This window comes from Vidua chalybeata, chromosome 2, assembly GCF_026979565.1.
Source record: "Vidua chalybeata isolate OUT-0048 chromosome 2, bVidCha1 merged haplotype, whole genome shotgun sequence".
Classification (NCBI taxonomy): domain Eukaryota; kingdom Metazoa; phylum Chordata; class Aves; order Passeriformes; family Viduidae; genus Vidua; species Vidua chalybeata.
Genome location: NC_071531.1, coordinates 50,193,024 through 50,219,436, shown reverse-complemented (window position 1 = coordinate 50,219,436; position 26,413 = coordinate 50,193,024). Strand labels below are relative to the sequence as shown.

At 40.0% G+C, this 26,413-nt stretch overlaps 1 protein-coding gene across 2 annotated transcripts in view; it reads right to left on the bottom strand.

Moving 5' to 3' along the window:
* KLF12 (KLF transcription factor 12) overlaps positions 1-26,413 on the bottom strand; it is a 232,562-nt gene that overhangs the window by 37,817 nt on the left and 168,332 nt on the right. Inside the window, exon 6 of one of the 2 annotated variants that reach the window (XM_053935016.1) lies at positions 24,185-24,244. The exons of the other annotated variant lie outside the window; for it this stretch is intronic. Within the exon in view, the coding sequence (XP_053790991.1) occupies positions 24,185-24,244 (60 nt within the window). The remainder of the gene's footprint in view (positions 1-24,184; positions 24,245-26,413) is intronic. 2 annotated transcript variants of the gene reach the window in all.

Genomic DNA, 26,413 nt, shown 5'->3' with positions numbered 1-26,413 from the left:
GCTGTAGCATTTCTGCCAATGTATTTGCTCCAGGTAGTGTTAAACAGCTTTGTTCCCTGACCAGCATTTCTTGTTCTTGTTAGGGTCTTTTCAACAAAAACAAGCTGTCTGAATTTCAGTATATTTTATGTTCAGTAAATTATAGTAATTTTCATAATATCTTTAAGCTTTTCAGTGGCTGATGGCCTGGCAGGTGGACCTTTTGCATCTTTTTGTACTAGAAGCCTGATAAATGTCTTATGGAAAAGGCAGGCAAGGAGATGGTATGAAAAAATCACAGAATATCAGCCAAATGAGTGGTGCATAGTGCACTGCTCTCTCTTTCACACCAGGATGGTAAATCCTACTGTCTTGTTTCTGTGACAAAAAATTGAGCAATAACAAAAAATTGTCCAGTGCTCATCTCGTTTTGTGACAGGCTGATTTTATTTCAGCCTCTCGAGTTCAAAGAGCAGAGATGTGGTTTACACAGATGTCCCATGGGTGAGCTTGTATTTCTGAAGGGCTGAAGTCTAACCCTACCCATCTGAAAGCACTGCATTTAAAATCCATTTTGAAAGACAACTCTGTTATGAAGTCTCACATTATTTCAATGCCCATCTTACTCAACAATACCTTTTGAAAGTATAGACAAATTAAATGCACAGCTTCTCATTAAAGCAATGTGTTATGTTTTAATAGAGTGAAGACAGGGAAAGGAGTAAGAGATGGCTTGGAGCCCCAGAGCACTGCACGTGATTTTTCCTGGTATTCTTAGTCATGCTCTGTATCATTTTTGTAGGGGCAATTGTGAGCATATTACCCCTACCTCCTCTCCCTCTTCCTCCTGCCACCACAGTATCAGAGTGGTATCATCTTTTTGGGACCGGACTGAATCACATGGCTGTATGAATGCACATGTTCTCCAGGCAGAAGAGTAAATGTTAGCACTAAACACAACCAGCAAAGGGTTACTTTCTGATCTTTTCAACTACCCACCTGGAAGTAGGTAGTAGAAAAGATCAGAAAGTAACCTGTATTCATTTCTGACTGGGCTGTAAGTCAGAAATGCTACTTACTGTTTGTAATGACTGAAAGGAGTGTTTCATCCTTCAAGTAGGTGCACATTTTAGGTGAATGTGGTTAGGAGAAATCCTTACTGACACTAATATGGTGACGAAGCCTATGGTGCTACTTCATGCTTTTCTATCATATACACATCACCAGACAAAATGCAAGCCAAATACTGGCATGGGATTTCTAAAAGATCTCTTAGGAAAATGTCAGGTTTTCTTTTTCTAAAGTAATGATTAAAATAATAATTAAATAAAACAGTTGTGTGACCAGACTGCTTCTGCTCTGCTGGTAAACCGGCCAGAAACTACAGGCTCCCGACTCTGGGACAAAAGAGCCATTATAGACCAAATATTCACAGGAACTCAAAGCTGCAACCTCATGTTCTGGCAGAAGTCCCTGAAAAAGGTGGTGCTGTGATTTATGTGCCATTCAATGTTGTTTTCAAGACATTCACTGAAATGAAGAAGCACCATTAGAATACATCAAGCACACATCAAAACCCATCTAAATCAACAGTGGCTGAAAATACATCATGTGCTTGACATACAGTAATTGACACATCATATTTTACTTGACATTTCAAGGACAGTAATGCCTATTTAAATGGAAACACAGTAATAAAAATATTTTTTACTTGAGCTAACCAAAATCTAACAGAGCATCTTAGTGAAGAACTGCTCATTGAATATCAGAAATAAAAAAAAAAAAATAATTAAAACAGTAAAATCTCCATTGACTCAAATTATGAAACACAGAAGAATCAACTTACAAGAAGATACAACTCTACTAACACATCATTATCTCAGGGGAAAATTCTGGTCACTCTGGCTAACAACCTCCTACTGATTGCCATGGAGCCATCATTTAAACCATCCCTCTCCACTCCCTTTGCAGCTCTGCCTGGGTTTAGGTCTACAACAAACTGTCAGGACTATCAGCATGACAGCTGATACCAAAACATGGATTAACATGATGGGAGTATAGGGAGCCACGCACACAACATGGGTCACGCTCTTTTTCCCAGCACAGACAAGACATTGCAAGGTAGCAGAATTTTGAATCACATATGCTTCACCTGACACCTCATCCTCTCTCCTGAAGGCAGCTGCAGAGGGACATCACCTGTAATAACAAAGGTCCTACAGGACATCTTGACAGGAGAAAGGGGGATGTAATATAAACCATTCAAAGAGCAGCAGCCACATATGCTACTCTTTACAACAGGACAAGGAGATTCCCTCAAATTTAACACCCAGCAAATTGAGAGCTCACTGTCATACCTTCTTCTTTCCCGCTTATAAAGATCACTCACAAAAGATCCTTATATTCTTTTGCTTCTCTTAAATAACCTAAAGGGTTTTTTTTTCCCACCATATGTTGTGATGTAAAAGTAAGGTGCTGACAGTTTTTAAATTGAGGACTAAACTGACTAAATTCATCTGCTGTCACTGCTTTCACCTAAAGTGTGCTGTACAGTCTTAATTGATTATTTCTTGTTCCATCTTCTCTCCATTTCCAAGACATGAGGTTGCACTGCCCTGAACTGCTGTTCAGTCAAGCCAAATGTATTTAACTCTTTTACTCTGCCCTCTCAGCTATACCCTCCAGCAATCTAAGCAGTTTGCTGCTTCTCTCTTTTATTCAATTTGCTGCTTCTCTTAGGTTTTATTCAGATTTGTACATGTACTGAATGCAGCAACCTTCCCTGAAATAATGCCATGTTCTCACTGAATGCAGGACAGGAGCATTTGCAGGACGAGACCCATGTGCTGTATGTGTAATGTAATGATATTACGTTGTATGGATGCCATGTAGGAAAAGCCACTGTATATGAGGATGGGTGGCCAGCATAAAGAGTGAAGAAAGCATGTAGAAACCTAAAACTTCGGTAAATACCTGCTGTGATGTATTCTTCCCCTTCATTTTTTTTCCCTGTAAGCTCTTACTTCAAAGAATGCAATGAATTTATTAATGAATAAATACAAACAAAGTTATTTACCTTTTTTTTTTTTTAACTAAGGTCCTGCTCATACATTCTGAAATGTCTGTGCCCAAGTAGGAAAGTAAACAGAAATCTTGGGTCAGTGTAGAAGTTTATTAAACCAGAAGCAGGAAAAGGAGATTGAGAAGGTGGTAATCATGTTAGGTCAGCAAGCAGAGAATTTTAATCCCCCCACAACCCTCAAAAAGTTTTTGGTGACGTTTTTTAACTGCAGCAACTACAAAGAAAAATAGTATGAGTAATGTGTCATATACCTAATTCTCCTTTCAGAACTGTGGAGAACTGAGCAAGGTACAGAAAGATACAGTGCCAGAGTTTCATTTTAGGCTTCAGAATTAAATACAGAGATCAAGTAGTTCAAAGGACATGAAAGAAAAAAGACTTGATGTACTTTGTGAATTTAACTTCTTCTTAATAGCTTTGTCTACGCTGCCATAACAAGACAAGAGCATACTGGAGGAAAATGGAAAAAGACAAAACTACTAACGAATGTGAAGTCATTTTCAAGACTCGGAATAGGATAATTCAAAGAACTGAGAACAAAAAGGAGGAGTAACACTATAAAGCGATTTTTAACAGCCCTCTTTTTAGAAAGTGGCTGAACAGATTTATCAAAGTATGTGAAACGCCTGATCCTAAGCTGAAGTTCCATGAAAGTAGAATCATATTCCTTTCTGTTCATAGGTCAAAGAAATGCTGCCAGCACCAAAGGAAAGGACAAAGAGCACTTTCTGCTTTTAAATTAGGGAGTGCTCCATGTACACACACAAGTGCCTCTATATATCTAGCTAAAATGTGGTCCCTGAGCACAGAGTGTGTACACATTTAATTGACTAAAACTGAGAGGTCAAAGTCTGAATAGCTGAAAATTAAAAGAATATTCAATGACACAAGTGAAAAGGAGGCTAATTGAAAACACAGAGAATGGAAATATGCAAACTTACTCAAAATGCTTTTTCTAAATAACAGTTATATCAAGGCTCTGAAGTAGGATGCACCAGAGATTGAAAGACATAATGATCCTGTAATGCCAATAGATATCTATTCTGAAAGCACACACAGAACCAAATGTTAGTACACAGTATTTCAAGCCTGTACATGTTGTGCTGAGCCCAGTTCTGCTCTACCTGATGTCTGCCCTCTTTCCCCTTGCCCCATCTACAACCCACCAAGGAGAATGAGGCCGTTCCACCACCCTGCAAGCCATACATTACAGGGATGGGCCATTCTCCTACATTCAAGTCAGGACAGTCTGCTTGAAATGCCGTATTTCTACTCCCACATGCATGCAATGGGATACATCACTTCAGGAACTGGATGGGATGTGCTGCTTTATGCAATGGATGTGCTATGAGGCAGCTTGCTTCCCAGTCCTTATGAAAACATGAGTTTCTGCTTGCTCCACATCAGGAGAGCACAGGTTCCTGGTCTCTCATCAACAGTGTTTGCTTGTTCCTGCAAGCTCAGACTTTGGGAGGGTGCTGTATCTCCTTGATGGGAGATACTGGCCTTGTGCAAGAGAGGCTCTCTCCCCAGAAGGACCCATCATGAATCTTCCCTAGGGGCTGTGAAACTGGATGATGAGGAGCAGAGAGAGCAGCAAAGGAGACAAAGACAACTGAAGGCATCAAATGTGGCACAAGAGAAAAATGTGTTTGCCATTGCTCCAGTTCGAGGTGCAAGTCTTCAAGTTGTGCAGACTAAGGTCATTGATTCTAAGTGCAATTATGAGAGGGAAAAGTGTAAGACAACTAAATGAGCTTCTTTTTGATTTTTGAGTCCAAAGTCACAGCCTTCCTCCAATCAGCTGCACACTGGACCTTTTTTGTGCACCTGCACTGCTCCATCTCCCCCATTAAGCTGCCTCCTGTTGTGCATGCTAACTTCTCAATATGGCGTTACACAAAGGACTGAGAGGCTGGAGCTGAAGAAAAATTTGAGGGAGAGGGCACAAAGGAGAGGAGAAAAGCCCTGCAACACCTCAGTGGGGACAGCCCCTCGGTATACACCCTTTAACACACAGGCTGCTTTTCCATCCATACTCCCAGGATACTCTGCAAGCTCTTGCAAAGAACGCCATCAGCTTGGAAAGTACTGAGCAGACTTTTTATATCACGCAAGAACAAGCAAAAAGACACTTGTTGGGTTAACAAGTCCTAACACAGCCCAAAATTCCCACAGCATCTTTACGTGTACTCTTCTAAATCTAATTTGCTTTCAATGCAACTACTTACAGAAATACAGCCACAGAAGGGTTTAAAATTCTGGTTCAATATTAAGTTGGCCAGAAAGCAGCCATGCCACCTTAGGAGCTTATCTTCTAACCACCTTGGTTACCTGCTATGCTCATACTTTCAAGGTCTATTGTCATGTTACACGGTTTGTGCTTCAAATTAAAATTTAAAGAAAACTCAAAACACCTCAACAACTCAACTAGGCCATTAGGTAAAGTTTAGAATTCAATATTTTATTATAAAAGTAAACATTTTAAAAGTTTAAAAAAGCAAAACAGGCATTTCTGCATATCCTAGCAATATCATATAGGAATGAAAACTACATCATACTAAAAACAATGTTGAGGGGAATGTTTTCAGTCCTAGTTATCTGTATCCAGCTTGGCCAAGATTTTTTGTCAATTCCTCTAATCATGTAATAATTGTATTTGTAGTGTAGGAGTATTGTCCTCCTTTTAGTACTATGTTAAGTATCAATTTTCATGTGATGAGAATATTTTAACTGAAATGAATACATTAGATTACATGTAAGCAAAAAAGCACTTACTAAAAATAAAAAATACTTTTGGAAGTTCCTATTATTAATACTGAAATGCAAAGCAAAGAAAGCAGTTCCATTGCTCTGAGGGGTTTTCCTCTACTATTGTTTTCACATACATATTACTTGAATGCCACTCCTGAAGAGGCAAACAACATCAGGACTTGACTCTAGATGGCAGCAGCCTCCTTTAAATTTTGGTTTTCTCATTCCCTAGTGTCCTGGTCTTCGTTCCTTAACACTCCAAACAATCCTATACTTCCTGCTCTTCCCCCAAAATAAAGACTTCAGTGCTCCAAGCTGCACAGTTTGGGGAGGTGACTGGAAGGCATTTTCAGTAAAAGAAATTAGGCCGTTCCTGCAGTTAAGCTACAAGGTTCTTCAAAGCATACAGGATAATTGAGGCCTGAAATGGGAAAAAAGAAAGGAAGATTTCTCCCCTCACCCTTTCCCTATCAGTCACCCGAAGAAATACTGGAAAATAGTGCTTTTTTTCAGCTAACAACACCCCCTCAGAAAGGAAGGGGCAAAAGACAGGCAAAAAAGAAAAGAGACACCCAGGAAATGGAACAAAAAGGTGCCATTTCATAAGGAATCTGAACTGGGAAAAAAGTCTACCTAAACAATATGGCTTTAAAGCACTGAACAATTGTACAAATCTCTCTCTTTGGACACAGTATACTGACACTATGCTGGTGGAGTCTATTAGATGAGCCAAGGCTACTTTATGTATCATAAAACTTAACACATAAAGAAAGCTACTGCTCAAGGAAAAACACTTTGTCTGAACGCCTCTCTTCTCCGAATATTTACCTTCAGCTTTGGCACTCAGCCACTAGTATTGGCCAGTATGTCCTTGCCCCATCCTGTTGCTAGTGTCTTCCCCCTAATGGGTTTAGGTTGGATACTGTACCTCCTCCAGTTCATTAGTATTTCTCACATGCCCTTTGACACGATCACAACTCCAACATTCACATGAATGAAAGTGAAACACAGAAATACTTCAAACAGAGGTTTCCAGAGGTTCATGTATGCATAATTCCTTAACATCTGTAAACTGCTGCAATTAGAGCTGATTCTGTGAGCCCTTGAGCACACAAGACACTTTATTTGGGCAAACAATCCCAGTTCAATTGGATCAGACCCCTCTGTGCAGTTTCCCATAAATGTGTTTTAAAAACCAAGCTACTAGACTTAAAGTTCACAGACACTATCAGAATTTTGAAGATTCCCACATACATGTGTGGCCATGGTTGGGACACACAGGGACATCAGAAAGCACTCAGGGAACAGCCTTTTGGAATAGTTACAGATGGAAGGCACTATAGTGCTCTAGGGCATCAACATGTTATGTGTGGGCTATTTTCAAAGCTCTAACCCTAACCCTCTCCACCCCAAGCCACAGACATCTCTAAAAGTATGGAGAAGCAGGTTAGGGAGTTAACATGTGCCAGTGCCCTCCCTGGCATGATTCACCAGAACTCAGCTTAACTTGGGTACCGACACAAGACAAGTGGTAAATACCCACAACTAGGGACAGGAACTGGACTCTGCCTGTTAGATTTGTCCATTCATCTGTGCAACCAAGTTATCCCTGCTACTTTTGGGAATGGAACTAACATCACCAAGATATGTTGCTGCTAAAGGGCTCAAATGTTAAATCAACAAATGAAGACTTCCACTCACATATATTCCAAAACTTGACTTCCTTGTCACATCACAAGTGAAATGTCCCAGACCCAGAGTGTCTTCTAGAAGACCACACCCACACTATCCCAATGCTTTTTAAGGAGCAAGCCCCAACTACCCAACACTGGCAGAAATAGTTCTGCCTTCTGTGTGGGTAAAAAAATCCTGAAACTGGTGGATCTATACCTTAAATCCTGCAATTGGATACAAATGATCAAACTTGTGTCAGTGTGGGACCCCACAAAAATGAAAGGCATTCTCTGAAGGTGCAAGGCTTGCTTGCATGAGTGTACTTGCACCACCGGGATCAAAATCTTTGCTTTTGGGTCTAACACAATTACAATTCAGAAATGGCAAGTGAACCATGGCCACTTTAAAAACTGCATCTCAAGGGCCCAACACAATTTATGAGAGCAGCAGAAATCACCAGTGGTCTCACCCTTAGGACTACAGTAATAAACAAGTCATTTTTGTGCTACCAGAAAGAGCAAAAAGAGAGCAAACAAAGCAGTAAACCTCCATCTTCCCTTTACTCTCAATTATTACCAGGTTTATCTATAATTCATTGGTTTGACTATGAGAATCAACATAAAATCTGTTGAACAGAGTTCAGATTTATGAATTTCTTTTCTCAATACCCAAGTGAGGCTGATGGACAATGTTACTACCATTTTTCAGAGAAAGAAATGACACACAGAATAATTAACTGCCCAATTTTTTTCTTCTATCTTCTTCTTTTTTGTATTCTTTTTTACAATAGAAATAGAATAGAAATATAGAATGGAATGACAAATATGGGCGATTGGGGCATCCTTAAAAATCAGGAATCTATGATCACCAGGGTGGCATTTGGCAGATAAGAAATCCTTAGTCACAGTCCCATATACCTACTAAATGTAAAGGTGTGTGTGATTCAAGGTAACTCATCCTTCAAACTCCATTTTTCTGGCCTTCACTGGGTGTTCAGTTTAGGATTAGAACTCACATAATAATTTTTAAAGAGGGATTTTTTTTTCTCCATGATGATATTTTTACATCTCCATTTGTTACGTTCTTTTTAAAACTCATTATTTTTTTCTGTTCTTAGTTAAGTGGTTTGTTTAGACTCCTTTGATGGCCAAAGGAAAAACAGATCCAGGGAGAAACTGACAATCCTTGGGATAATTCACCGTATTTGTCTTAGACATAAATGTCTTCAAATGGGTTGGAAAAGTCCACCTCTCTCCAGTAAATGCAGAATGAACTCTACTCACCAAAGGAGTCATACCAAGAGAAGCACCTAATGTTTATTTATCCATGGCAGTATCTTTAGCTGCTATACTGAGGGCAACTGGTGACATTGGGAAATAATGGCAACTATTTTCACACAGCTGATAAAAAAAGGTGGTGATTTGCAAAATATTGTTAAGAACGGAGAAAACTGAATGGAAAAAAAAAAGGAGATTTATTTGGTTTAGAAGCTGTTTGGTTGCTCAACAAATTGCTAAGTCATTTGCCTACTTATATTTACATATGTATGCATTTATGAAAATGCAGTCTGAGTGAGGCACAGTGGAAGGTGTCTGGAGGCAACACAGGGCATGCTGATACACCCTTGACTTTAACGTATCAGACTTGTAATGAGGGACTAATTTGGTTCTAAGCACTAGCTTGGCAGAAACAAAATACTTATAGACTATTAATAGAGAAACTTCTCACAGAAGCTGTGACCTTTATGACTTAGCATGGTTTACAGCCCTACCTCTGTTACAATTAAGCAGAGCCTTACTGCAAAGCAACAGATTTCTGCCTTTTTTTTCCTCCCCCAATTATAAGGAAAGGACTGCTAAAGTAGAGCTACTGTTTAGTACACATCCTGATGCAAATCCCTTCTGCAGTATGGAGGTGTACTGAAACTCAGCAGGTTTACACTGCTCTGAAACATGTTCCCTAATGTCCTGCAAACATCTAGCCTCAACAGCCATCCTTAGCTGAAGGCCTAGGGAGATTTAAAGACAACTATCCCTAAAAAACTAATTAATAATGAGAAAATATTATCAGTCACAATGTTATAGTGGAATTGGGGGAAGGGGGAGAAGTTTATTGAAGGGGTTACTTCTCTCACTTCCAAGTCAGACATACATAATAAGTTTCTAATGACTCTGAGTATAATTAAACATTTAAAATCAGTATTGCAAATGCCTGATGGAAAACAGTTATGAAACACATCAGAGAGGACAGTCCATTTACTATTTCAGCCTTTATTTGCCAAGCCATGTGTCAACAAAAAATACTGGTTGTTAAGGTCACTGAGACTGGAAGAGCCAGGGAAAAAAATTATCAGGATCATTTTTAACACAAGTTGTTCAAGTCTATAACTCAGGGAAATATGTAATGCAAAAATACACATTTTCATTTTTAACCACACTAAATAAACTTTTTGTAAATTGTAAAAGATTCACTGACTCCATCTGCTCACTGATGTAGTTCACAGCAGCAAACAGCATCAGTGAAAGTATGTATAAAAGCACAGGTGCATGGGATTAAAAAGCAAAAACCAAAAAGACATAAAATAATGCAAAAAGATAACAAATTAGTTCCAGAAATACAAGCTAAAGAGATATTCTGCAATAATTACACCAAGAGGCACAGTAATCCTAGTTCTTCCTGGCACCGCAGAAATGAACAGCTCTATAGGGATATGCCAACAGGTCAAGCAGCTGAACAAGCAATGAACATAATTTTGCCTTACCTAAAAATGAGAATTGAACAAACTACCATCTCTTTAGAAGCAAATGGTGAGAGCAGCTCAATGACTGGTATTTCAGCAGTTTTATGTTTTGTACCTATTTGTGCCGGAAGAAGTGATGTTCTGAATGTTAGAAGAAGTGATGTTCTGAATGCTGTGAGTGACAGAGCAGTCCATGGTAAGCATGTTTCTTTAATTTATCCTAGTCTTAGTAATAGATTCAAACGATGGCAGATCTAGGATTAATTTGGTCTCAAGAAGAGAGTGCAGAGTGGAAAAGGCTCCCCAGGAAAATTATTTCAGTCACCTCTTTGACAGCTGGCCCACAACCATGTTACCCTGTGAATGCCAAATTTGTGAGATAACTGAGAGGAGATAGTAGAGCTCTGCACAGCCAATAATGCAATGATAGGAAGCGATTATTCACTGTTTTTTCAAAGAACTGAGGACTTAAATTGAACAGAGGGAAGAACTTTATTTTTTTCACATAACACACACTTAGAGCTCACCGCCACTGCATACAGCAGGGGACGAGAATATAGATGAGCTCAAATGAGGATTAGACAAGTTCACAAAGGGCAGGGCCATATACGGATATCAAACATTAAGATCAAGTAATAGCCTCAGAAGCTGAGGGGCAGAAACTACTAATTTTTTTTTTTAATGCTGTAAGGTAGAAGATGGATAGAGAGAGGGGATGCAGGTATTCCAGTGGAAGAATCGCTCTATCACAACCTTGTTTCTCTGCTCTTTTGGTAAACACTAGCCAGGTTACTGGGATCACTGTGACCTCAGTGGGAAGTATTTTAGACTTTGGTCAGTTGTTTCTACACACACACTAGTGAAACTTTCCTTTTGAAACCAGCTTTTGCGTGCCAGCTTTAGTGAAGGATTCCCATATCAGAGGAGTAGGTTTTTGCTGGCTCTTATGCCAACAGGACCATCAGTAAAAGGTCCCAGGAAGATACTACCTGGAGTGCTTACAAAATACACGACAGTTTTAAAATGACGGCTTTAAAATGACAGCAGAGCAAAGGAAACATGCTCATCAGAAAGTGGAAGGTTCAACTTGCAATACCAGGCTGTCCTGCAGTCTAGCAAGGCTCTTCACTGTACACTGTCCATTGTTTTGTTCACGTCAAACCCAGACGACAAGCTGAAGAGCATAGTATCACTTCCTATTCAAGCGCGCTTCACAGACCAAGAAGGACATGCCAGGAATCTTCTCAGTATCATCTAGCCCAGGAAACAGGTGTAGGGAGCATGAAGAAATATCTAAGGGCATGGGAAAGTGGCGAGTGGGCTTCTCAGTCTCAGAGAGGCCAGAGGAAGGGTAGAGGAGCCACTGCCAAGGCAAAAGGGGAATGGACAGCAGCAAAAAAAGACATGTAGGCTACTGAGGTTCCTGAAAACATATTCTAAGTGCCAGCACGAAATCTGAAAGGTTGAGAAATGGCAGAGATTTCAACAGCTGGCTCAACAGAACAAGTCTCCTTGATTTCACTGTTGGGACAAGTATCTCCAAAAACACTTCTGTTCTCAGAACAGGGTACCTTAGCTACTTTTGTTTGTCAAGTCTGGTAGTAGAAGTAACAGTAGCATGAAAACTACTTTAATTTTCTTCACTGAAATCATTGTAGTGTTTAGTGCTCATACCAGGCTCAGACACAACAGTGTTTAATGATATTACCATGACACAGTGATAGAGAGGGTGGATAAAAACCTAAAAAAAATTAAAAAAAAAAGAAATCAAAAAACCCTCCACTAAATTGCCTGACAAGTAATTTTTATGAAATGAAAATAATTTACACAGCAGTTTTACAGAAAAAGAGAATTATGCCATTAATCAGCACTGCTGGATAATTACACTGTACATGAGGCCTTGCTTTTAGGGAAAAAATATAAGCTAATAAAGACAGTCAGACGATCGGTAATGGCAGGGCTTTTGGGAGATACCAGAGACACAAAGCTTAATAATTTACCACTAAGGAGTATAATGACTGAGAAACCAAAATATTTTAAGTTTACATTAATTTTCCACCCAATTACATATTTAACATTAAATCCAAAAGCTAGAGAATTCCCCTCAGCTGTGAACAACCACAGCAACAATGAGAAAGCCAAGGGGATGTGATCTCAAACATGACTGGACTCTGAATGTATTCTTCCAACTGCTGTGTACATCCTTAATATTCAGAGGTCTGCTCGAGAATTAAAGCCAGTTCACACTTCCCTCCAGTTACTGCCGGTTCAAATAAGGTCTCTCCCTAATACAGTCAACTGCAGTCAATCAATTTTCTTTGTGGTGTCTCTTTGCACCTCCCAAGCACCAGCAGCAGATGGCTCAGCCTGGCTGTCTCACTGCCACATTTGTAAGGGAGAAACCAGTGAAAAGTTGAACAACATGGAATTAACAATGAAAATGAGGACTGGAAGGTAATGAGAATGTTTCATTACCTTTGCGTCGTAAGCAATTTAACCCTGATTATTACTGACCTCTGGCAATATTGTATCCAAGTAAAATGTGCTATCCTAAAAAGCATGGGTATACTGGAAGGCAGACATTGCTTCTGAGTGTACTCATAAATAAACCAGAGCATTTCCCTTCCTGTGTTAGAGGCTTACCTTACAGCTGAGTTATCAGCATTCAGCAGTCCCCCCATACTGTGTGTCTGTGCAACAAACAACACAACTTGGTATAGTACACCTGGAAAATGATCATTATTATTATTATTATTATTATCATCATCATCACTTATGTGGCACCCAAAAGAGCATTAGGTAGGTATTCACAAAGTAGTTAAAAAGACAAACTATGTGCTCCAAAGGGCTAATACTCGGTGAAACAGTAGAACTACATAGGGCGGAAAAACAAGAGGAGGTGGTATAACAGGAGGAAGTATACAGGTTACAGGAATACCATTAAACAGTTACTGATCTGGGGGACATGAGGTTCAGTGCACGCTGCCTCTTCTTATTCCACACTGAGTTCACAGGAATCCCTGTGACAGGACATTTTGTTAGCATGCTTTCCAAATCCACTGATTTTTTCTGAAGTGCTGTTTGTTTGCATGCTAATCTTAATCTTTTTATCTCTGAAGGTGTTGCAGCCTGAAAGCAGATAGATTTAAAAGTTTCCCAGTTCCGAAGTAAATTTGCCTATTAAGGATTCAGCAGCAGCCACAGATTTTGAAACTTTCACTGATTTTACAGTGATGGCACAATACAGTCCGTGACTTCGGGCCAAGATGCAGTAGGCCAAATGCACAGGAACAGCTCTTTCCCCTGCACACTGTATAGTGCACCAACAACCCACACTGAGGAGCTCTGCACACTTAGGGACCCCTGCAGCCCACTAAGTGTAGCTGAATGTGTGGTCTATTCCCACTGAAGTGCTATGATGTTGTGTGAGCCTGCCCCTACTATGCACCTTGGTGTCCCAAGAGCTCTTCCCTCTCTTCTGCCAGAGGGATCACAGCATCCTTCACGAGCTGAGCACACTGGGGACAGCCCAAGGAGGAGGCAGAATAGTGGAAGGTGAATTTTAAAAAATGACCAGTAAAAACTACAGTGCTCATTATCAAGTCCATCTACTAATACTAAAACAGTGGCCACACAGTTCCCTGCACTGTGGGCAACCACATTCCATCCAGAACAAAGCATGCTGCTGGCGCCTCCAGAATATTAATAATAGTAAGGTATGTACTGCAGCAGGAGGGAGAACTACAAGGGGTAGCGCTCCACGGGGCTGGCACAAGGAATGGATCTGCTTCAGGCTGCCTGCCAAAGGCACTGGAAAACTTGACTTTTCAGAGGCTGCCCAAAGATGCTTTTCTCCTGCCTGCAGTACTCTTTGGAAGGTTTTTACCCAGACCAGACTGCACTGTAGCCAAATGCAGGTGGGAAGTATCCCTGCTCTCCAATTGGTACTGCTGCCTCCTAATAGAAAAGTCACCAGGATCCCTCACCACTCTACAGATAAAAGCTTCTGGTTCCATGACATCCTGCCACGCACATGGGGCTTTTTAGAGGTCACTAGAGTCACGGGCTAGTATCTTAGAAGGAAATCATTCCCCCTAACCCTGTAACCCAAGGGGAAGCAAGTAACAATGGAGGCTGAAAGAGGGACTATTCAGGTTTGCCCGAGACCCGCTGCAAATGCAGGGATTACGATGGTCTTCCAAGATACAGAGGAGAGAATAGAAAAATTCACAAAATGCTGACAAAAACACCTCACTCCCTGCTTACAGCCTTTTATACCAGAGGTTTTCGTAGGGAGCAAAAGCAGCAAACCAGCATGGAGAAAGGAAGGGACACAAGGGGGAAAAAAAATTGAGATGCCAGTATCCGTTGCACCATTGCAATGGTGCACCCTTTACCATGGGGAGACATGTCCCCTTGGGAAGGGGGAAGTGTGTCTTCATGAACAACCTGCTGCCAGTTCAGGTCTTGCAGCACCCTTAGGTTTGCACAACGTAACATATCCCTGAGATGCAATGTATCCCCCACTTCCTCCCCCATCAGATGGCTGACAAACTGCAGAACAACACAAAGAAGAAACACTGCTGGCTTAGTCAAAAGGATTGCAGACATATAGCTGCTAGAAGCATTACTAAATATGTTGATGTTTCATAACAGTTTGATCTCACTGCTGTTTGTGTACAGCAGGAACAGCCAGTCAAGGTGATGCATTTGCTGTGCAGATCTGCTGCAGCACTTCAGTTTCACTGGTGGAACTGATCCAGGCTTCCCAGTTCCCTACTCCCCACAGCTTCCCCTTGCTGTGGGAATGTGCTGTGGTTCACTGAAAGAGCCCAGCTCCCTACAGAAGTGCACATAGAAAATTTAAACCTTGTCTACATTAAACCTTCAGCTTTCAAACTACTAACAGTGAGTCCACAGGTGGAAGAAGCAATTTGGCTTCCATATATACTGAGCAGAAAGAATTTGAGATACCATCTATTTTTCAAAGGATTAAAGTTAACATGTGTCTATCGCAAAACATCAGCTTACCTCACAAGTACACACATGTAGTTACAGTTTTCAGGGACACATTATCTCACATCATGGAATATGCCAAGGGGTTAACCTAAGCCTTGGAGGTATGATTTTAAACTGGTTTTGCTAAGCCATTGTCATCTATTAAATATAACTTTGTTTTCATAGGGAAAAAAAAAGTCCTTTAGGAGTTTCCTCTGAAAAAAAATAGCATTTTGAGGCCATCCTGAGGGTTTCTGGAATTTTTTCACATATTCTAAAAATCATCCTTGTGAAGCCCTGCACAGTCATGCCTCCCCATCAATGCTGTCCAGAGAATGCAGAGCTTGTACGGCTCCTGCTCCAGGTGCCCCCAGTCCTACAGCTTGAGGTGGTCCTTCCCAACCAGATTTAACTCTCTGCCCAAATAATTTCAATGTGATTTTGCAAGCTACTCCTTGTAGAGAAAAGCTTAACTAAATTATCACCTCATTCTAAACTAGTTCCTATACAAATGAAGAAATCCCATGAGCATAACACTGAAATTTATTGAAATGCTTACTTTCTTGCACTGGTCGATGGAGTGCATATTACTTTACAGAAGCTAATACAATTTTGTTCCTGTTCCTTACAAAGGACCAGCCACAGTTCCTCCCCAAGAGGGAGCACATCTCTGCACTTACACAGCCGATATTCTTTCAGGACTCTTTATTACCATTTTCCCTACAGCTGATCTGTTCTGCACAGATTTTCTGCTCAGTATGAGGGGCTGGGGAGGGGGGCATTAATTATACAGCAAGATGGAGCAGGGCCAGGCAGCCCCTCTGGTGCACTGTCTCCTCCATGCACAGCCTTCTTCCTGCTGCTTTGCAGCTACAAGGATCACCTGTTGGTCTTGGCACTTTCCCAAGCTGGGGCCTAGCGGAAATGACAGAATCAGCTAGAAATGAGAGCCAGCTCCTATTCCAGCAACCCAAATGAGGGAAATACAAAAACAGATGATGGCAACGTGATCTAGATGCCGCACATGAGAGCCAAGAGGGGGTGGGGTAGAGGGGATACATAAAGAAGGGGACAAAAACCCCAAAACAAATAAAAAACCAGAAAACCTCCAAAACCACTAAAAGGAAGTTTTTTTCCTGCTGTTGTTCTCTTTTCATATTCAGCACAGCAGAAACATTAGGTGAGTTTTACTCTATCTGAACACCTGCCAACAGGGAGAACTAGCTACCTTGTTCCTACTCCTGCTGGAGTTGTCAGATGTTTCCATCTCCCATATGAGAGATGTCAAAGGGATATTCAGGTACACAACAGAAACAACCTGCCTTTTTCAGGCCAGCTCCTCTCTGTACTGCATGGTGACACACAAGCTGTTCCTAGAGCTGTGTAAGGAGTTCCCTTCTTCCACAACAGTGCTCAGCAAAACCTTTTACTTGATGTTTGGGTGAGATGCAATGTTGTGTAGCAGAAAGATTAAACATTACTCGCTTCTCATTTTAGTCTGCCGGGCAGAAAAAGCAGATAAGTAATCCAACAGAAAAGGTAACCATCACTAACTATTTAAAACAGAGCAATGCTGCCTTTAAAATGATAAAAATACAAGCTAATTGCAAACTGCATTTCCATATCTAACTAGTTTCATATAAGCCCTCAAAATCCATATTTACTCAAAGCAGTAACCATCCTAACATCCAAGATGTCTCATCAAATTTCTGTGAACCCTTGAGTTGAGTGACACCATATATATTTACGCTCTCCAATACCTTAACAGGCTTTAAAAATGAACTTTTAACATTTTTTAACCCAATAATTTTTAGAAACCATAACAGTAAAAGCAGGAAAAACCTAATACTTAAGAGGAAGTTTATTTCCTCTCCAAGAGCAATGGAATGGGTCCCCAGAGCTTCCTTCTTCCTGAGAAAACACTCTATGAATAATCAATGTAGAGTCCAATTCCTCAACAAGCACCGAGCCTTCAAACACACCCAGCATTCAGCAGTCTCTGTGACTCTGGCCTTTAAACTGTAGCACTCTTTGCCTTTCTCTCCCTGGTTTCCCAAGCATTCTTTATTCTTTTCTTTCCAGCAACTAGGTAGGTACGCAGAAGCAAAATTCGAGCACTGGGAGCAAGCTGGGGCTAATTTGCACCTTATGAATTATTCAGGTCCTCCTGATTCCTGCACCTGCACTGAGGCAGGAAGCTTGCGAGAACAGTCATTACTCTTCTCTTGGGTTTGCACAAGCTTGGTTACTGCTCAGACACTTTGTTCTGTAACCAAGGGCTTCAGGTCCTGTATTAAGCAATAGGAATGGAAGAAAAAAAAATAACTGCCTGTTGTCAACCCCCCCTCCTCTCCTGCCTCAAACCCAGGATAATCACTCAACCCTGTTCTGAGACAAATGAATTGTAGGGTGTATCAGACTGATGCTGAGTTTATCTTACATATGCTAATCCAGATCAGGGCATCAGGAGAGAAAGAGCGAATGGGTGCTTGAGTCCATCCTGTCCGACATTTACTCAGCTGCATTAAATTGCACATTTAAACTTCTCCCTAGCTCAGTAGGGAGTATTTCACATGCATCAAGAATTTCACATGCTAACCTGATCATTAAGGCATACTTCTCCCCAGATACAACCCAAATAAATTCTCTGCCTGGCATTCTGGCTGACATAAGGGGTGCTAGCAGTTTAATACTATTGGAAAAGCCTATATTGTGCTTGCACCGGGGTGGATTTAACAAGCAAATAGGTCTTTTTCATCTCTATCTACTATTATCTTGGTAAACAGAATGTGACATCTAACTGCAACTCCAGATACAACCCATGAATCTAGACAGTCATTAGAAGCATTTGCAGATAGCAGATACAAACCAATTAGGACTATGAACATTTCAAGATAATGATATGTTTTTGAGCTAATATGCAAAGGCAAACAGACCTAAAAGTATTACGCAAATTCAAAGCAGCAAACACCATCTTTACTGTATCTCATGTCCGCAGCTGCACTGAGTATCATTAGGTCTTGTCCTTTATTAACACTGCTGTTACCAACAAGTTTTCCAGTTAAAAGATCGTCTCATTAATCCCAAGCAGCTAAGCATCATGCTTTGATTGATTCAGTAAAACAGATCTGTGGTAACTGATAATGAAACCTCTTTAATCCCCTCTTCCAAAAAAACCAAGTCAAACACGAGCGTTAAGCATTCAGAAAAGTACAGTCAATCCTTATCAAATCTTTGCTTTTGTTCTTTCTATGCCTAAAGAAATTAATGCATTTTCCTGTTGATGCAGGATGTGTGATTGGTCCTCTGCTTCTCTTATCGCATTCCTTTCCAACAATAGGTACTCTGGCGCTTTTTTTTAAGGTATTTTAATCGAGCATGTAAACATGTTTTATTCTTTGATGCTCTTTCATTCAGCATCATTAATCCCCAGCATGAAATCAATAGACTTAAAACATTTAATCACGTCAAAACGCAACATACAAATCCACAAATGACTTCAGTTCATCACACACACTGAATAGCTTGCAAATTGGAAACTATGCCTTCTTTTTGCCTTGGGAATCAGCAAATCCTAAGCTAGTCTTCCACTGAAGTAAACAGATCCTTTCTCCAAGAATCTGCCATTAGGCAAACAAAACAAAGTTGATAAACAAAACACGGGATTTTCTGTTTGCTCTGTCATCTTTTTTCATCCCTTGCAGTCTCACTGGCCTTATGAGAAACACTTGTTTTACTGCAATCTCTTGACAGTATGCATGTTTAAAAAAAATTTAAAAACAATTACAGTAACTGGGTTACAGAATGTACTGGAGGTGCAAAAGAAGGGAAAACATCTTTGTGGTTGCTTACTTTCCCTTTTTAACAGCATACATTGTTTCTCTGCTTGAACAGAATGCAAAAGGAACAACAATCCTAGGCACTTAAAAAAAAGGAAAAAGAGAATAAGCTCAACTTTATATATGATTATGATTTCAAAAGCCCATAGGACACAGAAAGTGACAAGAATAGCTTTGATGGGGCAAAAGTTGTGGCTGAGCTGAAAAAAAAAAGCAGAAACAGGTAAACAGGCAAAAGCAATAGTCTAAGTAATGGAATAATATTTTTAATTCTACTACATTAAAAAGCACTGAAAGCTTGCTAATTTGAAAGAAAAAAATACAGTTTGGGAAGTGGTGAAGTGTGAAAATGGGCATGCTGAAACCTTGATTTGGGAGGCAGATACCCAAAAACCTGCCTAGGTCCATGATTCCATCCCCACCCACTGTCCCATGAAGAGTCCTACACAGCCTCCCCCCAAACCCATGAGGTCCTTCACTGTTAAGATGGAGCTTCTCTGGGTACCAACCACTAGGCACATGTCCACACATACTCATTCTGTCAGCTATCCATTTACCACCTACAGACAGAGCCCTGTCCTGAACTTTGCCTGTGTCGGGTGAAGAAGCCCCAAAAGGCAGGCAGAGGGCTGATGATGGTGGTACTAGCAAGGTGCTGTACTGTAGCCCTGAATTCAGGTAATTCACTCAGAGAAGGAGCATCACCTCAGGAATAATCTGGCTATATGTGTCCATGGAAGTAAGGCTACTCTGTAATCAGGAATGCAAGACCCACAAGGCTAAGACGTTGGGCAGAAAAGGGGGATCCTGGCTCCATACTGGAAATCTGGACACTAAGCATCTAGAGAGGAACAGTCAGTGAAAGGTCTGTTTCAGTATCCACAGCTCTTTCTGGCCTGATGTTACTTCAGGGAACGGAGCTTACAGACCAGTCCTGTCCACGCTCAGGCAAGGATACAGGTTCTTCTTACCCACTCTCCTTCCCCATCCCATAACTTCTGTCTTCCTGTTTATACAGCTGCCCATATTCAGCAAGAAGGGAGACGACACTCTACTGCTCCCCTCGTATCTTATCTGATTAAGCCTGCAGTGAGATCCCAGTGAGATCAGCTTGTGCTCAGAACCTACACCTCAGGTCTCCCATTCTGTTGACAAGCTAGTTCATGAAGCTCATCTGTAAAAGTAGCAAAATTGCTGTTGGTGCTGCCGGCTTGTTTGACAAAAGACTCATCTCTGCTCCATTATAATCTAGAAAGGGCTACAGAGACTACCTCTAAGGGAAAACAATGTTTTTATTTCCTACTGGTTCTCTAAGCAGTCCATAATGTACATAATGTACATAATGTCCATCTGATGTAACTGGGCTGTATTTCCAGAGAAGCACTTACGTTCCCTAGGCCATCAAAGTTTTCTGAGAGTGTAACAGAGGTATCAGTGCCTCTAGTGTAGCACAACATAGTCCCACTCTAGTTGAGAGAAGGAATGAAAATTTCAGAGTAGGTATGATTAATCTGTACTGTAAGTATACAGAGTGTAAGTGACCTCCTGATTTTGTAGTTTTTCCCATTGAAAGTCATGTTTATGCACTGAGCTGCATGAAGGAAAATATGTAGATTAGGGAATTGCTTCAAATGCTTTGACTATTCTAGACACATTAATTTTTCATTACCTCTTTTATGAAAAAAAAAACCAACAAAAGCCCACAGCAAACTAACAAAAAAAAAAGCCCAATAAAAAACATGAAGTAAAACTAAAATGTGAAATGAGAACATTCCAAATCCGGCAAAGAGAAGATCAAGTATTTTCTGCTGGCAGTGCTCTTAATTATTACCAGTAACTTCCTATCTATTATCATCATCATTATATTTTATCCTGCTCTTTAAAAATGATCCAGATTACCTCTGCAAATGTGGGGTTTTTTTTTCTGTTTGACAGATGCTAGATTCGCTTTCGGCTGAAAACAATCAAAGTTTAGACACAAGAAATATCATTTAAATATCCTTTAAAGGAATATCCTTTAAAGCCTGTGCTCTTCAGTTAACAATTTGATCCTGGAGATGAATTGCAAGTAGAGACTTGGGCCTTAACATTCTTACTAACTAATGGGAATGCTAGCAAGTAAAGCAGTGTAGTCTGCACTGCAATGCTTATTTGCTTTTTGAACTGGTGACAAATGAGAAGGACTGCTTTGAATTAGTCTTACAGACATCACCAATACAACAAAACACTGCAAACATTCGTCTTTGAACAGTGGAGAGTCAAAGCAAACTAAGGTGAAAATGGTGTCCAGCAGAGCAATTCAGATCAGGAAAGCCATCCAACTCCAAAGCAGCTTGACCTGAACACAGCCCCAGAGGCCAGGCCACAGCTGCCAGCTAGACAGTAGCCAAGAAGTTAGCAGAGGTGCAAGCCAAGAAGCCAGCCATGGACCCACGTGCCAGTGCAGGAAAGCTGTATTCCAGAATTTGGCATCTGGGTCCTCCAGCTGCCAAACATCTCCCATCTGGCTGAGCCTGTGGACAAGGTGTTAAAAAGAAGATCAGGGAAGATTATACAAGAGCGAAAGCAGCACTCTTTGCAAGACAGCAAAGATGAAGAGGCACATTGTGCCCCAACATGTGAAACTCACACACATTATCACTTTGTTCCCAGTGGATCAGAGAAGGCAGTCTGGACAAAATGCTCCACATTTTAGAGGAAATGAACAGTTAGATGTGCATGAACTGAAGCAACTGCCCCAGCCTCTGGCCATCCACAGAGGTCAGCAGATGCAGATTTGTGTGGAATTGGTTCGGAGTAAAACTTACAACTTTTAGCAGATTTGATGAACCAAATAAGAGAAAAATAGGAAAAAAAAACCTACAAAAAATGTTTCTTCAAGTCTTTGTGATCCACTCTGTTCCTCCGTCATCACAAAGAAATTGAAGTATCAAAGAATGTTTCTGTACTTTCCTAACTGGAATACCATACTTCTCAGTGTAATTTTATGGAAGGATAACTTTCTTGCAATTTAGTGGAAAAGATAAGTTTAGTAATACAAAGTTGAAAAATACCCAAACCTGGGTAGTCATGAAATTTAATTCAAATGAAATATATCCACTTGTACAACTGCATTTAACTGCAGCAGAATACACTTCTGACAAGCATTTACTGTTCCCGAACTCCAGCAGTGCCATACCCCAAAAAGAGGGACCAGCTGTGGGGAAGACTCCTAGCACTGCCAGCAGTTTTAAATGTATCATAAGAATTTGTATTTTTAAATAATACACTGAGTTTAATGTTAATCTAATTGATCTTACTTCCACCTTTCAATCTACAGGCAGGTCCACATGGCCCAAATGAGGTTTGACAGATGTGTTGTCTTGATCAACTTGGTTCTTGTTTTTAAAAACACATTTAAAAAAAACCCTACAGCTCTTTTCCAAATTTCTGTTTTTATTAGAACCTATTTGTCTTGCCAAATATTATCTTTCAGTCTCATCTCACTCCAGTCAGAGCACACTAACTGTCAGCAGTTTAGAACTGCTGCATGAGATGACTTAGCCATCTTCATCTACATCTAACCATGCATGTTTTTCAGGCGGCCTCATTAGTAGGATCTCATATTTATTGCTATGGTATGTAAATACCAAGTAAATTCATGAGGGATTTTTAAAGCAAAATACTAACAACCTCAAGAAAGAGCAAAAAACAACACAAGTGTCCTTCTTGAAAATGCTTCCTGCAGAATAGAAGCCAATATGCAAAATGTTCTATAGTTAATTTAATGCAAGCTAAAGAAGCCTGCATTAAAAACTGTATCTGAAATATACATGTATTTTAGAAACACAACATTCTGAGAGCCTAGTAGGCTCATCAGAACAATTTCTGACGTTGCACTGATAATACAATCAGATCAAAGAAAATCTAAGTATTTTTAAACATAAATGTATCATTTCAATTTCATAGTTAAGGAAATCTTAAAAGATTTGTATTAGTTCTAACAGAGAAATTGCTCCTGCTGCTACTTTGAAAATGTTTGAGTAATAGGATCCTGCAAATTTTTAATATAAATATACCAGCTGTAGTGTAATTAACTGCAAATTGGAGATAGGAGTAGTCTTGAGGAATGACTTCTGTATTTGACTACTCATTAGCAATTTGAAAGTGTAATTGCTCTTAAACATGCTTTCTTCCTTATTTTATTACAAAGCTTAAGTGTACTTATAAATGTGAAGGATTTATTCTGGAACATACTTGCTTATATTGAATGTGAAGTTGTTTTTTCTTCTGTACTCCAAAGACAGGGGGCACACAGGTCACTAAGAGCAGATAAAAGCAGTGAGCTGATGGGTTTACACTTGTCCCATAATAAACACGACTCCAAAGGAACCTTCTGAGGGGCGCACAAAACAAACAAAAGGAGGAGGAGGACAGGCAAGCAAGCAAGCGCACTGACAGTGGACATTTCACTGCATACTGTTTTAAAATCCACTAAAGCAACAGCCATGAATCCCACAAAAACAGGAACCCTACCAGTTTTGGTACATCTTTCTGTCATTTGACATAATTTCTACCTGGGCAAGTGGGGTGAACTCGAGGGCCCTTATGATATCACAGCACTTGCTGAAGCCTCCCAGTCACCCCCCGCCACTGGATTGGCATGTAAACCCTGTGCCATCTACAAGGCACATTGCACAGTAAGACTTTTAAATTTTGCCCTCCTTGAAATAAAAGCAAGGAGATGTTTGCAAAGAGCTCTTCCTACATTTTGGAGCTTTGCTTTACTGTAACTGGCAATGATCCATTGTTACATGAACTATATTGATGCACATTAACTTTGTTACTCAATTTCAGTAGACTACTTTGAACACTTTATTATTAAGCATCAGAGAAGGTATTTTCTATTCTCATATTTTAAACACCGGGATTTATTTAAAAAAAAAAATTGCAGCTTTCCCACCACCCTCTGAGCCCCAAGATAAAAAAAAGCAATTGCAAAACTCGACTTCAGATCTTGCCTACCCCCACGTATCCCCCAGTCATGACATAAAGAGGGAAAGAAACCTGAAAAGCACTGCTTCTAGATTTTATCAATAAAACAGAATATTATATAATACACAATAAAATGCTTCATACCTGGAGTTGAAAAAACGAAAAGGGTTAACAGCTGACCTGGCACAGCCCCACATGCTCTCTCTGGAAATTGAACACAGACAATTAGGAATTTTAAGTTACCCCAAATAATCGAAGGGGACTTAGACAAGCTTGAGGAACACTTACTGCAAAGTAAGTAAGGTACATAGCCTCAGTGTGGAAGGCACTTTAGGATTTTCCCATTCACTCAAAACTCAAACTGAATTTGCTCTGTAGATACCCCATCTAATGAATGATAAGTAACTTATTAGGAGCGCTGTGATTAATTTTCATGGCAGCAAAGTCAAAGCTTAAGGGCCCACATGTTGCTCAGTGGTAATTCTGGATCATGATAGATCATATTTTCTTGTTTAAAAAATCATCAGCAACAAAGAGGTAAACTCTAATGAGAATTTTAAGCAGGCAGACATTGCATGAAGAGGAAATTATGGCTGCAGTGAACGTCTGCTCCCAGAATTCTGCTGTATCAGTAGTATTATTCCCACACAAAACCAAAAAACTTAGGCTTTAACATTTTTACTTAGAATTGGGACTCTAGGGAAAATATACAATCTTCTAAAATACCATTTTGAATAATGAACAACACCAATATACAGTGCCATAGCTGTACAAACTCCTATGCTTGTTAAGATTTGGACTACATGATGTGTTCCTTTTCACTGACAAATTCTGATCTACTGCATGTGCTCAAACAAGAAGCTTCATAAAGATGGTTTTTGGAAAACATTCTACCAACTTAAGGGAAAAAAAAAGAAAAGCCTGCAGAAAGCCAAGAACATGAATAAGCCCCTTTAGTCCTTTGTGGTTCAGACCTCAAATGTACTGTGAAAGTAGTCTGAGGCCTATGCTTAAGAAACTAGCAAAAATATTAGAATAAGAATATGAAAAATAAAAAAGCTCTAGCACACTAGCAGGTATTTGCACTGAACATGTTTTGAATCTTTTATAATGCTCAATTAAAATATCTAGATTGGCACAGGAACTGTTGAAAGTGAAAAGGAAACTTTCATAACAACTTTGCTTCATTTATACAATTGCATTTTCCACTGGCCCTTGGAAACCTACAAATAATCCATTTTCTCTCAAAATTTTGCACTGAATGCTTTGAGCCTGTCACACTTCCCTGCCTCAAGTGTACAGCAAATATTGGCTCTTTACTGTTTTTGCCATTTTTTAGATGCTAAATTTCTGATAATGACAGAAATATGGTCTGCAGATGACAAAATATTGTACAGAATTCTTGAAGTATAAGTTATTAGCTCTATCACTGCCTAACACTGTTTTGTTTTTTTCCACACTCTTTTCCCACTCTCCAAGTAGAGTCTTTTCCTTTTCAGAAATATATCTCAGGTATTTTGTCCCACAGTACCAAATAGATACAGATTTTATTTTACAACTGTGTCATTATTTAATCAAAGAGCACTGTGACAAAAATCTCCCCTGCCCCATCAGCCCTCAACTGAAAGCAATATACACTGGAAAAATGGTTACTGGAAACCATTAACACCAATGGGTCTCTTCCATGTCAATTAACTTGCAATCATCTCTCTGTCTCATTGGAAAATAATTTATTTGCACAGGTGATATAAACATCAGTACATTACCTGGAAGTCGTAACTCTAAATTTTGGACACTCCTTTTCATAAAGTTCCCTTTTTAACAACTAAGCAACAGGGCAGACCAAAATACAGTAGTTGAGGTTAAGTATTTGCATGCTGAATTTTTGACAGTGGGAAATTTAGCAGACAACCAGAACTCTGTTCAGAACCTACAAGTATCCAGGCACTGAAGCAAAAGACACTCGGGCATCATCCAACCAACCTCACTGACTCCTAAAAGTTACTATGCTCCTTTCTGTTTGGCATGAAAGCCAATGGGCTGTGGCCTCCCCACTCAGCCTCTTCTCCAAACCAGAAACCTAGAAATGGAGAGAAATACCTAATCCTTGCCTCTGGAACTTGAAGCTTATCTGTGCTGTGAAAATGGCTAAACCACATCTCAGACCATGTAATCACCATAAAAAGGATCTGTAACAGTCACTTCCCAATCCAAAATGCAAGTATAGAATAAAGAAGAGGAAAAGGACCACTCCAGGGTATCTTTTGCACACAAATGTAGATATCTGGCTTCCTGAGTTAGTGCTCTAACATCAGGCTTTTATGCCATAGGTGGGTGGCTGCACCACTGCTGGCTGTCACATTTTTACACCGG